The sequence below is a fragment of the Cygnus olor genome, chromosome 23 (genome assembly GCF_009769625.2).
Source record: "Cygnus olor isolate bCygOlo1 chromosome 23, bCygOlo1.pri.v2, whole genome shotgun sequence".
NCBI classification, from domain to species: Eukaryota; Metazoa; Chordata; class Aves; order Anseriformes; family Anatidae; genus Cygnus; species Cygnus olor.
Window position 1 is genome coordinate 7,673,371 of NC_049191.1, and position 12,784 is coordinate 7,686,154.

A 12,784-nucleotide genomic window follows, 5' to 3' on the forward strand; every position below is an offset into this window, starting at 1 on the left:
GCATAACTCAATATTGTCAAAATAAACTGATATACCTCCAAAATTACTTTCAGGGTGCTGCAATGTGTGTCCACGATGAACTACAGTGAGATGGGGAAGATGCTAAAGCTTATCTGAACATATATGGTAAAATATCCTAATTATCGGGGATGTAGATGAGAACCTAAAAATATCCTAATTATAGGGGATGTAGATGAGAACCTTATGAGAAGCAGATGTAAAATGAAGATATCGCTCAAGGCCAACGGCCTTGGCCAAAAGGCCAAAGCCAAAGGCCATCGGCCAACCGATGAGGGAAGGACGAACAACTCGTTAGGGAACGATGAACAACTTGTTGGCAGGAAACAAGGCAAAGATAAGCAAAAAACTCCAAAATACCGTCCAACAGAAGGTCAAAGTCCAGAAAGGTAAGAAGTTTAACCTCCTCTTCCTCGTTGCCTTCACCCTGAAAGACCCCTGCCCGCAACCACCAGGCTACATTGTGCAGGCACAACCAGGAGGAGCTAAGGGCGGGGACTATGGAAATGAGTACTTGGAAGAGGTCTGCCTTTTCGGGGAAAATAATGAATATGTATTAGAGCTCATGTAATATGTAACAGTATTCACGTATAAAATTGTGAGAGACGACCGGGCAGGTGCACACTTTTTGAGGGAAGCTATTCCCAGTGCACCCGGTGCACCCCAATAAAGTATACCTACTATACAACCCTATGATTGTGGAGTATTTTCCGCGCGTCAGTTTGGCGAGCCAGGCAGGAGGACTCTATTTGGCTGCGGGATTGACTGTGGAGCGGACCTCCTAGGCGTGCCCCGAGCCTTTTTTTTTCTTGGAGGAGCTCCTCTCCCAGCTGCTCACTGCGGGGATAGAGGAAGATCCTGTGGTTGCAAACAAACGGTATACCTTAATAAAGGTAAGCCAATTGGCCCGGGAGGTCGATAAGCCGCATAGAGACATCTAGCACGCGGCATGAACCCCGAGGGCATCCTGGGAGGTGGCCAGTAGAGCGGCCAAAGGGGAGGTGGCCGATAGAGCGGCCAAAGGGGGTTGGGGTAGAAGCTGTTATACCCTGGTTCTCGGAACCACAAGGAACCTCCTAAAAGACTGTGGAAGAGACAGGAGGAGGGTAAGCGAGCCTTAATGATAACTGGCATAGTGTTCGCAGCTGCTGGGGGAATAATTCTAATTGGAATAATAATTGTATGTTGTATATGTAAAGGCATGGGCATTTTTGTTGTAGTGTTCTTTTAAGCATATGTAAATACGTAAATATAATATGAGAACTGCCATTGAGGTGTATGCCTAAGGGAACTAAATTTGCACAGACATATTATTGGCTCATCAGGCTTAAATGTCCTCAGTGTAATTGTCTACAGGCAGTTAACTTATGGTGGACTGATTTTACTTGTGTGTGTATATATATACACACACACACACACACAGTGGATTTTGGAGGGATTGGAATAGACTAGTAAACAGCTCCTGGGAAAACGGTGGAACATTAACCGCTGTAGATTAGAATGGGAAAAGGTCAAAGCAAAGAAATCCCACAGAAAAGCCCCTTAGGATGTATACTAACACATTGGACGGATATAGTGGGGCGAGGGGGGACAGAGAGTAAAAGAACTCTTACCAAATATTGTAATCAGTGGTGCACACTTTATAAACTAGAGGATGGAGAGGAGCGGCCCCTAAATGGAACTATTAATATTACAGTCAATGTTGTTTTTGAGGAGAGAAGGAAAATAGGATGAAATGTTGTGTACTGACGTTGTTTCAGCATCTTGGAGGGAAAAAGTATGGAATTAAGTTGGCCCCTGACTGAGCCTTTGATGTTGGTATTAGGAAAGTACAGGCTGGAGAACGTTAAAGGAACAGTTAAAAGGGTTGTTGAAGGTGTTAAAGGTGTTTGAAGTTGAATGAACAGGGAAAGAGGATGTAGGAACGTCAATACTTTTGCCTCAGCCCCAGGCTGAGATCTCAAAATCTCTGTGCGAGCCCTCTGGGGCAGAGGGATCATGATGGATCCTAGAGAGAGTTGTCATGGAAACAGAAAAGCAGTTAACTCTTAAAACAACCTGAGTTCATGTGCAAGCTCAGATTGCCAATGGGACTGCTCAGGGAATTGTTGACAGTTGCGCTCCCCTGACCGACCCCCACTGAGACCCTAATCATCCTGGAAATTATGAATGGTTATATGAAAACTACAATCTGGTTAAATTGGGAATTGAGAATATGCTTCCAACAAGGACTAAAAAAAATCCCTATGGATTTTTTTTTGACCAACTTTGAAATGCAATGGAAAAGGAAAAAAGAGGAAAAAAACGATTTGGACCTGGCTTCAGAGAACAAATTGGCTAGCCTTTTCCTAGGGTAATCAGCTCCTGATATCAGCAGGAATAACAGGGACCAGCCTCCGGGAAAAGTTGAACGATACAATGGACTGTTAAAGACTACGCTGAAAGCAATGGGTGCTGAGACATTCAAAAATTGGGATACACATTTGGCAAAGGCCACCTGGTTAGTCAATACTAGGGGATCTGCCAACTGAGCTGGACATGCCCAATCAAACCTGTTACGTACTGTTTCTACAGCATAGGATATACTGTACAAACCTGTTACGTACTATACAAACCTGTTACGTACTGTTTCTACAGCATAGGATATACTGTACAAACCTGTTACGTACTATACAAACCTGTTACGTACTGTTTCTACAGTATAGGATAAAGTTCCTATAGGAACAGGGGATAAAGTTCCTGTAGTGCACGTAAGAAACATGCTGGGTAAAACAGTCTGGGCTACTCCTGCCTCAGGAAAAGGCAAACCCATTCGTGGGATTGCTTTTGCTCAGGGACCTGGATGCACTTGGTGGGTAATGCAAAAGAATGGGGAGGTCCGGTGTGTACCTCAAGGGGATTTAATACTGGGTGAGAATAGCCCATGACTTGAATTGTAGTATGTTAATTATTACATAATACTGTATGTCATCACTACCATGATTACTATATACCATAGATGAAAATGGTGATAAACTAGAATGTATTGGAATTAGAATGTATTGGAAAGAGTGTAACCTGAGCATGACATAAATGGTATGGAATAAGGGGTGGATATATGTCCTGGTTTCAGTTAGGACAGGGTTAATTTTCCTCCTAGCAGCTGGTAGGGTGCTATGTTTTGGATTAGGATGAGAAGAGTGCTGATAACATGCTCATGTTTTAATTGTTGCAGTGCTTACACCAAGCCAAGGACTTTTCAGCTTCTCGCTCTGTCCTGCCAGTGGGCAGGCTGGGGGTGCAGCAGGAGCTGGGAGGGGACAGACCCAGGACAGCTGACCCAAACTGGCCAAAGGGGTATTCCATACCATCTGACGTCATGCTAAACAATATACAGGGGTGGCTAGCCAGGGTGGGGGGCCGGCTGCTCGGGGATAGGCTGGGCATCAGTCAGCGGGTGGTGAGCAATTGCATTGTGCATCACTTGTTTCATACACATTATTATTATTATTATTGTTATTTTCCTGTCTTAATAAACTGTCTTTATCTCAACTCACAGGCTTCACTTTCCCGTTTCTCTCCCCCATCCCAGAGAGGGAGGGGGGAGGGTGAGCGAACGGCTGTGTGGTGTTTAGCTGCCAGCCGGGTTAAACCACAACAGGATGTTAAGGAGTATCTCCCCCTTCAAGATCCAAAATGGGACCCAAATAGGTCGGTCCATATGGAGAGGTTGCAGGCCTATCAGGGGTGGATTTCAAAAGGAATGGAGAGGGCCCTTCCCAAGACCATAAATTGGTCAGCTCTGTATGCAATTAAGCAAGGACCCTCCGAGTCACCATCTGAGTTTCTGGATCGACTGAGGGATGTAATGCGCCGTAACACACCGCTGGATCCCGGGTTGGAGGTAGGAATACAACAGCTAGTATCTTTGTTTTTGGGACAGTGAACAGGAGGTATTAGGCACAAGCTCCAGAAGCTGCACACCACAGAGAGCAGGAATTTGGAAGTGCTATTGGATGAAGCGTGGAGAGCGTTCAGTAATAGGGAGGATTATAAGCAAGGGCAGAAGAGAATAGTGACAGTTGTCAAGGGAGAAAGGAAACCCAGGTGGGGACCACCTCGGTTGGGAAAGGATCAATGCGCATTGTGCAAAAGGTTTGGGCACTGGAAAGGTGAATGTCCGGAGAGACAGGAAAGTACAGGGGCAGGAAGAGAGAACCAGAGAAGGAGAGTGGTAGCTCATGTGAAAGAACATTGACGGGGACCTGGGGAATCTACCCTAGCGAATCCACCATTGGTTATAATGAAGCTAGGGGAGGAACAGAAGAAAGTGAAGTTCCTTGTTGATACGGGGGCAACATGTTGGGTTCTAAATCAAGCCTTAATGCCTTTAGGGAATGATTATGTTAGGGTAAAAGTGCAACCGGTCAACCTGAAAAGGCATACTTTTGTGAACCTTTGAAGTACAAGTTAGGGAAACAATGGGGCATACACAGATTTTTATATATGCCCAACTCCCCATGGGCACTCTTAGGTAGAGATTTATTAGAGCAATTAGGAGCAGTAATAAAATTTGAAAAAGGGGAGATTACTCTGGAGGTAAATGATCAACAATATATACAGATAATGAGCTTAGCCCTAGTCAACCTTCCAATGGAAGGAAAAGTTAATGAAGAAGTCGTAAACCAGGTATACCCAGGGGTATGGGCTACTGAGGTACCTGGGAGAGCTAAAAATGCCCCACCTGTTGAGATTAGACTCAAGGAGGGAAAGCAGCCAGTAAGGATCAAGCAGTACCCTCTAAAGCGGGAAGACAGGGAAGGAATTCAACCAATAATAGAAAAGTTTCTGAAATTAGGATTGTTGAGGGAATGTGAATCCGATTTTAATACCCCTATATTACCTGCCTGCAAGCCAAATGGGTCATATAGGGTGGTCCAGGATCTACGGGCAGTAAGTAAGATAACTGAGGGTCTCTACCCAGTGGTAGCGAACCCATACACTCTATTAACTGTATTAACACCAGAACTAGCCTGGTTTACAGTTTTAGACTTAAAGGATGCCTTCTTTTGCCTCCCCCGCCATGAAGCCAGCCAGAAAATATTTGCATTCGAATGGGAAAACCCCAAGAGTGGCCGTAGGACCCAACTCACCTGGACGGTGTTACCCCAAGCATTCAAGAATAGCCCCACAATATTTGGGAATCAGTTAGCGAAAGATCTTGAATCCTGGGAGGTCCCACCAGGAGAAGGGAAATTACTGCAATGTGTTGATGATATTCTGATTGCTACTAGAACATGGGACACCTGCCTGACTTGGACAGTGAATCTGCTAAATTTTCTCGGACTCCAAGGATACAGAGTTTCTAAGAAAAAGGCCCAAGTAGTGCAACAACAGGTAACCTATCTGGGATATGAAATCAGTGCTGGGGAAAGGACCATGGGACAGGCTCGAAAAGAGGCAATATGCCAAACTCCAAGGCCACAAACAGTGAAGGAACTACGGACCTTTTTGGCTATGACCGGGTGGTGCCGCCTATGGATTTATAATTATGGACTGCTTGTTAAACCCCTGTGCACTCACAACTACTGAACAGAAATGCCTCCAATGGAACAAGGAAGCAATACAAGCTTTCAAGCTACTGAAGGAGGCCCTGATGTCAGCTCTGGCTTTGGGACTCCCAGATGAGAGTAAGCCATTTTTACTTTTTTCCCCACGAGAAGCAGGGGATTGCCCTGGGAACATTAGCACAAGACCTGGGCCCATACCATAAAGCAGTTGCTTATTTTTCCAAACAATTGGACACGACCGCAAAGGGATGGCCTGGATGCTTGCGAGCGGTCACGGCCGTAGTACTAAACATCCAGGAGGCCCGAAAATTCACCTTGGGCCAGAAAATGACTGTGTTAGTGTCCCATGCGGTATCTGCAGTACTGGAAGCAAAAGGGGGACATTGGCTCTCCCCACAAAGATTTTTGAAATATCAAGGCTACAATGGTGGAACAGGATGATGTGGAAATTGTAATCACTAACATTGTCAATCCAGCTTCTTTTCTCAGTGGGAACACAGGGGAACCAGTGTATCACGACTGTCTGGAAACCATCGAAGCAATATACTTGTGCCGTCCGGATCTGAAAGAGAATCCTATGGAAAACACAGAAAACTGGTTCACTGATGGGAGCAGCTACGTTTTCAGTGGAAAACGACATGCTGGGTATGCAGTTACCACTTGCAAAGAGGTAATAGAGTGCGGGCCTTTACCTGCAAACACCTCTGCACAAAAGGCGGAAATAATTGCTCTGACCCGTGCCTTGGAATTGGCCCAAGGCAAAATCGTAAACATCTATATGGACTCAAAATATGCCTTTGGGGCTGTACATGTGCACGGAGCGATCTGGAAGGAGAGGCGATTGTTGAATTCGCAGGGCAAAAACATCAAGCATGCAAAGGAAATCTTGAAGTCATTGGAAGCAGTTCAGCTCCCTGAGAAAGTGGCAATCATGCACATCAGAGCACACCAAAAAGTAAACTCAGAACTGGAAAAAGGAAATGAGCTGGCAGACAGAGAGGCAAAACAGGCAGCCAAAAAGGAGGTAAAAACAGAAGGGGCCCTGATCCCCGATGGGCAAATCTCCCTAGAAGGTAAGCCTAAATATACAAAGGAAGATCAGAAATTAATCACTGATCTAGAAGGTTCCTATAGTGAGGAAGGGTGGGCTCTTACCCCCCCAAGGGAAAATAATTATTCCGTCTTATATGATACGGCCCTCGATAAGAGAGGAAACATAGAAAGAGGCATTGGGGGGCAGAAGCCTTATACAAACATTTCATCAGAGAAATTGTAGCAAGGAACCTATATACCACTGTGAGACAAGTGGCTCAGCAGTGTGACCTTTGCCTCCAGACTAATCCCCAAAATACTCCAAAATTAGAGATAGGCCAAATTGGAAAGGGTAATGGGCCTGGACAACAATGGCAGATTGATTTTCCGGAACTCCCAAGAAAAGGGCGGTACCGATATACGTTGGTATTAACTGACACCTTTTCAGGTTGGCCAGAGGCGTTTCCTACCAGAACAGCCAAGGCTAGGGAGGCGGTAAGAATATTAATACAGGAAATAATACCACATTTTGGGGTACCAGCTACTATATCCTCTGACAGGGGACCGCATTTTATTTCAAGAATAGTGCAACAGATCAGTCACCATCTAGGTATAGATTGGCAACTTCATACCCCATATCGCCCTCAGTCAAGCGGCCAGGTAGAAAAGATGAACCACTTGATCAAACAACAGATTGTAAAATTGGGACAGGAAGCTAATCTGGCCTGGCCTCAGTCTCTTCCTTTGGCTCTCTTACGCATACGAACAAAGCCAAGAGCAAAGGAGGGACTGAGCCCTTTTGAAATCCCGTATGGACGACCCTACGGAATACAGAAGGGGATGTCCACACAAGCAGGAGATGAAATTATGACATCCTATATGGTGGCATTAGGGAAACAGACAAAATTGGAAAACGTGTAGCTGGAACCCGGAGTAGGGGTTTGGATAGACCTATACACAATGCACAACCTGGAGATTATATATATGTAAAGTCTCTTGCAGAAAAGACTCTGGAACCCCAATGGGAAGGACCCTTTCAGGTGCTCCTTACGTCATACGCCGCAGTAAAAATTAAAGAACAACCTGCTTGGATTCACCACACAAGAATCAAGAAGTCAATGCGAGGTCCAAGGACACTTGAGATGACGGGACCAAATAAGTTGAAATTGAAAAGGCGGCATGTATAGATTTTAGACATTGCTTGCAATTATTGTATCAGCTCGAGCATGGAAGCAAAACTCATATGTAAACATAACCGAAAGAGTGGCCTGATCCTTAAATTTATCTGACTGTTGGATATGTACTGCACTTCCGAGGGGCAATATGGAAATCCCGCTGTATGGGATACCCACAGGAAATTGGACTAATGCGTTATATAGTAATCAGACATGGTCCGCTAAATGTTGGGGAATGGAATGGGTAAATTATACCCTCCCTGAGGGACTGAAATTTGCTTTACAAGCATGGGGAAATGTTACTGTTAAAAGTCGATGTATGGGGGACAATGATAGCAGCAAACAAAAGATCTTGCATGATTTGGGGCTTAGTTTTGGTCGGGAACCTGATTGTTCAAAAACGGTAAATGGAGGGGGATATAATCTAGCCAATTTAAGGTCATTTTGTAATATTACTATCCAAGTAGCATACGACCCTGATGAGGAGTCTGGGGTGGACGGGTCTTCGGAAAGCGGGTGCAAATTAGGAATAGGGTATTGGTGGCTATGTGGTGATGGGAGGGTAAGGAAGAATTTACCACCTAACTGGAAGGGTCACTGTACAGGGGGATATTTGACACCTCCCAGTTCTTTTTATAATGGGCCAGCAGTACCTACGGGAATTTTAAGGTCCCCATGGAAACGCGTAACTCGAGCAATCCCACTAAATCCTTTGGTAGAAAGACCTACAGGATACCATAGTTTCGTTAGATGGCTAATTCCTAGCTTAGGAGTAAGCGAATTGGAAAAGGCAATAATAAATATTTCAGCTGAATTAAAACAGATAGAGAATTCCACCACAGATGCGATAAAAGCACTACAGGTAGAAGTCTCATCTCTCAATAAGGTGGTTTTACAAAATCGAATGGCATTAGATTTATTAACAGCAAAGGAAGGGGGAGTGCGCACTGTAATAAATCAAAGTTGCTGTACATATATTGATCAATTCCAAAGAGTAGAAACTGACTTAGAGGAAATATGGAAACATACTCACTTATTGCATGAGGTGTCACGGATGACACCTCACTTGGGTTCACTGAATTATGGGAAAAACTAACCAGTTGGTTACCAAATTTGACATGGTTAAAACAATTGTTTACTACTTGTGTGGCTCTGTTATTTTTCGGAATATTTGTTTGCCTAATATTACAATGTTTCAGAGGAATATGTGCTTACAAATAGGTATAGAGAGGAGGCCGGAAATAAGTAGTAAGTAAAAGAATTTACTTAATTTAGAAGAAAAGGGGGGAATTGAGTTGGGGAAGATGCTAAAACTTATCCGAACATATATGGTAAAATATCCTAATTATCGGGGATGTAGATGAGAACCTACAAATATCCTAATTATAGGGGATGTAGATGAGAACCTTATGAGAAGCAGATGCAAAAAGAAGGTATCGCTCAAGGCCAACAGATGAGGGAAGGAAGAACAACTCGTTAGGGAACGATGAACAACTTGTTGGCAGGAAACAAGGCAAAGATAAGCAAAAAACTCCAAAATACCGTCCAACAGAAGGTCAAAGTCCAGAAAGGTAAAAAGTTTAACCTCCTCTTCCTCGTTGCCTTCATCCTGAAAGACCCCTGCCCGCGACCACCAGGCTACATTGTGCAGGCACAACCAGGAGGAGCTAAGGGCGGGGACTATGGAAATGAGTACTTGGAAGAGGTCTGCCTTTTCGGGGAAAATAATGAATATGTATTAGAGCTCATGTAATATGTAACAGTATTCACGTATAAAATTGTGAGAGACGACCGGGCAGGTGCGCACTTTTTGAGGGAAGCTATTCCCAGTGCGCCTGGTGCACCCCAATAAAGTATACCTACTTTACAACCCTATGGCCGTGGAGTCTTTTCCGCGCATCAACAGCAGCCAGGAGAATCTCAGGACTTAAAGCATTGTAACTCCAAAGAGAAGACATCAATAAACACTAATAAAGCCTTGGGATTTAAACTCTACCTACCACACTTCTTTCTACTACTATGTATGTGCCCCTACCAACAGTTTTTAATGTTGCCATGACCATAAATATTCCATAGCATTTCAGCAAAAAGGAGTTCTGTCCACACTTAAAGTCACCAGTCACAGACCACCTCCACCTCCTTCTGCTACAGGCAAAACTACACAGCTCTACTAGTCTGTTTCTCTCAGTTTGAAGCACCAGGTTTATTCATCTTCGGTCTACTGAAGAGTTTCTGCACCTGTGATTTCCCTGACTCCAGTTAAAACAAGAAGTAGAAGCTCCTTCAGAACCTCTACATCAGCATGTTCAGAACTACTGCAGCAGCACCCCAGCCTCAAGGACCAAGGAAATACCCAGTCACAGGGGCAAAAGGTCTTGTGATAAGGTCTGCACAAGGACAGCTTCAAGGTTTAATTTCACTTCCTTCCAACTGCCAAAGTCTTCATGGACAATACTAACTTCTAATTTCATCAGTTAGGATTAATAGACACTAGCAGCAACATCTGGTCCTGCCAGGCCTGCTGGTATAAACACAGCAATGAGAAGAACTCACTGAGAACAGCCCTGCAGAGAAACACTTGGGAGTTCTAGTGGACAGAAAGCTTGACTTGAGCCAGCAGTGAACGCTTGCAGCCCAGGAGGCAGTTGGCCTTCTAGGCTGCATCAACAGAGGAATGGCCAGCAGGTTGAGGGAGGTGATTGTCCTCCTCTACTCTGCCCTTGTGAGGCCCCACTTGGACTACTGCAACCACGTCTGGGGCCACCAACACAAGGGGGCTGTTAGAGCAGGTCCACAGGAGGGCCACTAAGTTGATCAGAGAGCTGGAGCACCTCTCCTATGAAGAAAGGCTGAGAGAGCTGGGGCTGTTCAGCCTGAAGAAGAGAAGGCTCTGGGGTGACCTTACTGCAGCTTTTCAATACTTATAGAGGGATTTATAAAAAAAGATGGAAAGCGACTCCTTGCCTAGTCAGATAATGACAGGACAAGGGGGAATGGTTTTAAACTAAAAGAGGGGAGATTTAGATTAGATGTTAGGAGGAAATTCTTCACTGTAAGGTGAAGGCCTTAATACGGCACTGGAACAGGTTGCCCAGAGAAACTATGGATCCCCATCCTTGGAGGTGTTCAAGACCAGGCTGGACGAGGCCCTGGGCAACCTGATCAAGTGCGTGGCATCCCTGCCCATGGCAGGGGGGTTGGGACTAGATGGTCTTTGAGGTCTCTTCCAAGCCAAGCCATTCTATGATTTCTATCTTTCAGCTCCATAGGGAGCTGAAGTCCTTGCAGACATTTAAGTACTTTCGGACTGAAGCCTTGAAAACATCTCTTCCTCCTACCTAGTCTACTGTAGCTATGTTCATTCCAGTGTAGGAATAGTAGAGTAATTAGCTTGTTTCACCACCACCTTAGAAGACACACTACTAAGAATCACTTGGATTACAGATCCATCCTAATATTTTAATCTCAGATCAGGTATAGACACTAATTTTCCACTCAGATCTTCACAAAAGCTTTTGTAGTCTTTAGTCTTCAAAACAGTACTTCAGAGTTGTTCCATTACTCCATCTACTACTCTCATACAAACCGTTAAACAAATCAAGATTTACTATGGTTCTCTTGCTGTAGTTGCTGCTGTGTAGTTACAAATTTGCTAGTCAACCCAAGGCTGCTAATACTGCTGTTGCAAATGTTGCCTGGCCATTTAGATTTTTGCTGTCAAGAAAAGCACAATGTAGAACAGGTAAAATTCAGGGGGAGTGGCAGAAGAGAGGCATCAAAACAGTAGCTGATTTTATTAAAATCAATTAAAATCAATTAAATGCAGTCAAGTCAGGCAATCATCTCAGTGAACCTCCTTTCATATTGCACATGGTGACTGTCAATCAGTCAACATGTATGTATGTATAGCCTCATACAGCCTCATCAGTCCCCCAGTAGTGTCTCTGTGGCACCCATTAACTACCACACCTGGAGTGGAACCTTTCAGTATATCAGCTGGCAGCTGGGCTCAGAGTCAGCACCTGCCAAAAGTTTCACTGTAGTCAGCTATTCTTCTAGTTTCAAAGGACATCTCTACATACATCTCAGATTGCATGCTAAACAGGATCAACATAGTGTGCTGGACGTGTTTCTTCTTAAAATATTTGATACTAAACTTGAATAAAGACTGAATATGGATCTAAAAACCAAATAAATACATAAATACATATATATACACACATAAAATAGGAAAAAAAATCTAGAACACTTACCTGTATAGACTGATGGAATCCTAGCCACACCTCGTGTGGCAATTCACTTTCAGGAACTGAAAGCAGTAGCTCAAAACAACTCCTGAAAAAGTAAGAGGCAAGTAAGCAAGCTACCTGAACAAATTCTGTTTTTATGATAAATAACATTTGTGGCACATGTTACTTGACATTCAGATAAGAAGTGACAGCAGCAAATATTTTTGACTGCACAAATCAGTTAAAAGCCAGCAAGAACCTCAAAATCAGGCATCAGGTGCCATAGCAAAGAGTACTCCTTTTCAAAAAGTACTCCTTTTTACTGTGCACAGTCTCGCTAGGATAAGATCACTTCCAATCTTATAACCAAATAAAGTCTGTTCAATATAGCTCAAGATTCTTGTACTATTTCTGCTCTTTCAAAACAGAAAGAGGAGAAAGCGAGACCTACTTAATATTCCTTCATTTTAAACCATCAGGCTAATGCTACCCCTTTTAAGAAACAAAAGAGAAACAACTGTTCGCATTTAGTACATCCTCCTCATTTCAGGGGAATGTCATAGAGAACACCGATCACTTTTTTTTGTGAGAAAGCAGTGGGAAGACTATTGTCTATTCCCTTCATGAATGGGGGCAGGGGGGAGTAATCTAACCTTGTACTGGGCATATGAACTACCTAAACACCAACTGCCATACAAAAACACTTTGACCTGTTCAAACTAAGTGCATCAACTATGACACTATGTCTAGAGGTAGCACGAGATGGACATACAGCTAAAGT

General features: G+C 43.9%; 1 protein-coding gene across 2 annotated transcripts in view; it reads right to left on the reverse strand.

The window, feature by feature from the left end:
* RLF (RLF zinc finger) overlaps positions 1 to 12,784 on the reverse strand; it is a 63,127-nt gene that overhangs the window by 37,881 nt on the left and 12,462 nt on the right. The window contains exon 3 of one of the 2 annotated variants that reach the window (XM_040535057.1): positions 12,028 to 12,109. The exons of the other annotated variant lie outside the window; for it this stretch is intronic. Within the exon in view, the coding sequence (XP_040390991.1) occupies positions 12,028 to 12,109 (82 nt within the window). The remainder of the gene's footprint in view (positions 1 to 12,027; positions 12,110 to 12,784) is intronic. 2 annotated transcript variants of the gene reach the window in all.